This window comes from Limulus polyphemus, unplaced genomic scaffold, assembly GCF_000517525.1.
Source record: "Limulus polyphemus unplaced genomic scaffold, Limulus_polyphemus-2.1.2 Scaffold13, whole genome shotgun sequence".
NCBI lineage: Eukaryota > Metazoa > Arthropoda > Merostomata > Xiphosura > Limulidae > Limulus > Limulus polyphemus.
The window spans coordinates 1,730,749-1,735,735 of NW_013665623.1; the positions used below are offsets into that span (position 1 = coordinate 1,730,749).

The 4,987-nt window shown below is 32.6% G+C and overlaps 1 protein-coding gene across 1 annotated transcript in view; it reads left to right on the forward strand.

Annotated features, from left to right (window-relative positions):
• LOC106456978 (synaptotagmin-7-like) overlaps positions 1–1,363 on the forward strand; it is a 15,855-nt gene extending 14,492 nt beyond the window's left edge. The window contains exon 4 of the mRNA XM_013916364.2: positions 488–1,363. Coding sequence (XP_013771818.1) covers positions 488–801 — 314 coding nt within the window. The 3' untranslated portion in view covers positions 802–1,363. The remainder of the gene's footprint in view (positions 1–487) is intronic.
• Positions 1,364–4,987: the final 3,624 nt, after the last annotated feature.

Here is a 4,987-nt window from a genome sequence, read left to right on the forward strand (position 1 = left end):
ATAATAATAAATTCGTTACAATTTTAACTTCATTTTAGGATCTCACTTTCTTCTATATTTCTATCTGATATGTCCAGATTATAATGTTTATTCAGAACAGCTTCGGTATCGTTCTTGTACCTGATTCGCTGGTTCGTACGACTAATTATCCTATTTGACACCATCACATCAGAAATAAGTACAAATTCAATCCGCAGTTTAGTCGGTCATAACTACTTTCTTTTTCTCTCTGTAAAACATTACGTTTTATTTTTTAATTTCTGGAAGCAACCTGTTAATCTCAATCCATATAAATGCATAAAAGTACAATATGCTCGACTAATAATCACTATTAAGTATTCTTTATATTAATTTTCATCAACGAGTCTTAAAAACCTTGTTCAAAAACAACAATAGCGACACTCGTTTTCACGTTGATTAGTATAAATTTAACAATAATATTTACATGGGCTTGATATAATTACTATACTTGTTCTTTTGTCTTTAGAATATTATGTGATTATCAGCCTGCTCCGTGGCATTGAAGCTGTGACATATAAGGAAACACGTCCCGCATCTGGACCGAATCCCGTGTGGAACCAACCTTTTCTGTTTGACATTCCAGAAACAGAAGTGCATCAGTATTCGTTGCAGTTTTTGGTCATGCTTGGTCGGATCTATTCACGCGATGGCGTTGTTGGACAAGTCCTCGTCGGACCAGGCTCCACACCACTTGGAATAGCTCATTGGAATGAAGCCATATCTCCTTCTACTGTGGAGTCAGCAAAGTGGCATAACATCGTTCAAGCTGATAAGTATTAAGTTTTGCTTGGTGCTAAAGCTGCATGTTCTTTCAAGGGCAATTCCACACCGACATTTCACATGAGCCTATTCTGTCATATCTATTGATTTCCTAATGAAGTAATCAATATAAAATGTAACCACTATCAGTTATAATCCAGTAACTCTCAACAGAATTAATCGAAACAGTCTTAAAACCAAGAAACAGGAAAACCCACGAGAATTCCATATTTGGTCATTACGCACACTGCCCATAACTTGATCAAAATATTATATATAATTTATTTAATCAACTGCTAAAACTTTTTAACGTGATCTTAAAACCTCTGAAGAACGATTACTGCATATGCAGGTAAATTTTGAAAAATGTCCAGAATTTAAATGCAAGTATTAAAAATGTTATTAGCCGTATTCTGAGTATGTTATTGCACGGTGATTTTATAAATATTTCATTCAGAAAAATTAACCAAGATCTTTTTATTAGATTGATTATTATTGATTAATATATGTATTAATATATATGTAGTAATATACGTTTAATATGGTGTATGTAAAAATAAAGATAAAGAAGTTCAACTGAAAATAGTGTGTGTATGTTTTGTTATGTGAAAGCCACAGCTGGCTATCTGCTGTGTCCACAGAGGGGAGTCGAACCCCTAATTTTAACGTTGTAAATCCGAAAACTTACCGCTATCCCACTGGGATGGGACGTAAAAAGAGTCAGGAGAAAGAAGTAACTGTTAAATTAATGAACCGTCAAATAAAGCGTGACAGGACGTGGGTACATGGCCTATAACGATGTGATTAGGCTTGTAAAACGTTTTAATATAACTTACTCGATTCCCTGCAGAACTAAAAAAACAAACAAAAAAAAACAAAAAACGTTGGCTTAACTGTTAAATTAATAAAGCAAATTCTGTATTTTGTTAGCTTAAACTTAACTTGTTTTCAAAAGTCTCACTAAAAACCTGAGTCCATTAAGACTCACTAAAATTAAAAGGTGTGGGAACAAACTAAAAAGTAAGGTATTTTGAAACAAATCGTTACTTTATACGAAAAATGAGATAATCGAACAGATCAGAGCCCGATAAGTTTGTGCATAATCGCCTCTACTTTTGAGCTTCTGACCAGGGTTAAGGCATTTATTCGTCTACATGGTTACGTTTAACTGAATAGTAGGATTGACTGTAAATTTGATAACAAGCCCACATGTCAAACTTCGGAACGTATTAGACGACATATAACGCAGCCCAGTACACTAACCGCTAGGCCAAGGCCACCTAAATATGTAAGAGTTGTACATGTAAATATCGAACAATATTACTTCAAACTATTAAAAATATTGCACAATAATTAGTGTTCTCTCCACTCCATAAGTTATACCGATATGTAGAAGACTCTTGATTAAAACTGATAACACTATGAGTATATTTATTTGGCAGCTATTTTAAACACTATGTATCATCCATATTTCCAGAAACTCAACAATTAACTCATACTGCGTGAGATTTCTGCGATGCCTTCAAACTGTTATTTTTAAATTAATTAAATATGATTCAAACGTTTGTGGTGAGTAATTTCTTTACGGTCAGAGAGGTTTCTAATCATGAACATATACGTTTTATGGAATGTATTATATGTATAGTGCTGAGGATAAAAACTGATCTTATTCCTTTAACTTTGCAGCCTAGGAAATTAAACTTAATAATATCTTGAATACGTACTTATATCTGTTATTGAATTATGTATAGAAACTTTTTTTTCTTCGTAAATACTTTTAAAGACGGCAGATATTTAACTTAAGATTATAGCCATCTTCAAGAAGATAATCACGAGACTATAAGATCGCCAAGTGGACAAACGTGAGATTATAACATCTACAGGTGACAAACCTAAATTGATTACCATCCCAAAGAGAACAAGCATAAGAAATGTTTTCTAGATAAATATTTTTTTCTAGCGTTCAGCTGTACAATATGTTGTCAAGCTAAATTCGACCTATCATAACCATAATAAAAATGGGTTGGTGGTCTGTTGACAGATTAGCTTATAGATTATTTTGCAGCTATACGTATATTTCTGTTTTTTTATCTATCTATATGGCTACTTACCTGTTTATATTACTTCTACTTACTATCTTATCTCTTTCCTATACCTACTGATCTTCTAGAGATATATTTGTCTGTAGATATATATATATATAGTTCTATTAGCGTTTATATAAGCATTCCTTGAAAATGCTAATTTTTCACGTAACTTAACCAAACAACCAAATGCCAACAATTTCTGATTATTTCTTCGTGGAATAAATCTGTAATCTATAAGATATCACGAACAAACAGTAAATATTAACCAATTACTAAGTATAAAAACACTCGCATTCCTTGTTTAGAAAGACAAATCTTAGACTCAGAGACACTAATAAGATATAAAAAATACTGAAATTATTATTTTACGTCAGTAAAGTCGCTTAATAGACTAATCAATGGAGTTTCTGTTCTACCTGGAGTTTTCCTGAAGTGAGTAAAAAATGTTCAATATGTTTGTCAGTAAAATATATCAGATTAAACGCCTTAAGCTGCAGTTCGTACATTAGACGATGTATTAAAGAACATCACCCATTTTTACATCAAAACTACTCATTTGTTAGAAATAAAAAGGGCCAAAAAATTAATAGTAAAAGGTAAGTTCAATTTTTGAAGTTCTACTCTGAAACTCAAGTTAATATTTATCATTAGAATGCATCAGTGACGTTTTTACTTCACACACGATCTATAAACAACAAATGTTTCCTACTGAATACCTTCAGTGTTAGTTTCTTGAAGATACTTTACAAGTTAATATTTATCATTAGAATGCATCAGTGACTACTTTTACTTCACACACGATCTATAAACAACAAATGTTTCCTACTGAATACCTTCAGTGTTAGTTTCTTGAAGATACTTTACAAGTTAATATTTATCATTAGAATGCACCAGTGACCACTTTTACTTCACACACGATCTATAAACAACATATGTTTCCTACTGAATACCTTCAGTGTTAGTTTCTTGTGCTAGAGTTTACAAAATCGTTTCAAACATCTTATTTCAATAGAACTTACTTTATAATTAATCTGGTACTTATATATTCAGTTTTTTAGATAGTAATACAAACATTAGAAAGTAGATTTAGATGTTGTTATTCTAAGCATCTAAGAGTGAAAGTAAATATGAATGTAGAACAATATGTCAGCCACACGATATCTGCTACTTCCAGTGTCGACGAAGCTTTTCGCGCAACGCCAGCGGTCATCAGGCCGGCTGTGATAAGACAGACATAATAGTGGTTGAGATGCTGTATTAAGTTTTTACTGATTTTTAATAAATTATTTGGTTCAGAAACATTATAATCTAGTAAAGTTTGTGTGTTTTTGATATTCGCCCAAAGATACAAAAGAGCTATCTGTTTAACACGTCCATAATTATGAACATATAGACTAGAGGGAAATCAACAACATTTACCATCAGTTCTTGAGATACTCTAAATGAATTTTTGAATTTGACACTCACCCACCCTCCCAGTATGTCTGCGGATTTACAACGCTAGAAACCGGGTTTCGATACCCGTGGTGGGCAGAGCACAGATAGCCCATTGTGTAGCTTTGTGCTTAATTTCAAACAAACAAAACAGTCACTCGGATACGATTTTGCGGTAACAGGACACGAACGAAGACTATCAGTTTCACAATCTGGGTCGCTAACTACCAGGTCACGCCTGGCTCATCTAGTAAAGATAATTGCGTACTGATTCTTCATTCTTGTTCGCCATCTGTTGTTCAAAATTGGTATCACAATGCTAGTCTGCGAAAATGAAACTTACCCATGCTGCTTACGCCATCTCTTGTCATAAACAAGAAATAAACTATTTAAAATTCAAAAACAGCTAAAATGGGATAGAAAAATATATATCATTTAAAAACAACGTTTCGCCACTGTTAACGTGGCATCATCAGAAGAAATAAGTTAGTGTTTAATATAATTCTCACAACGCTTTTAACTAAGATGACAAACAAATTGGTATCCTTAAAAAGATATTACCTTTGACAATTATCATTTTAAAAAGATATAATGTTAATTTACAGTGGGTATTTAGTTGGTGTAACGTAATAAATATATGTATTTTAGAATTTCGCGCAAAGCTACGCAATAATTATCAGACCATA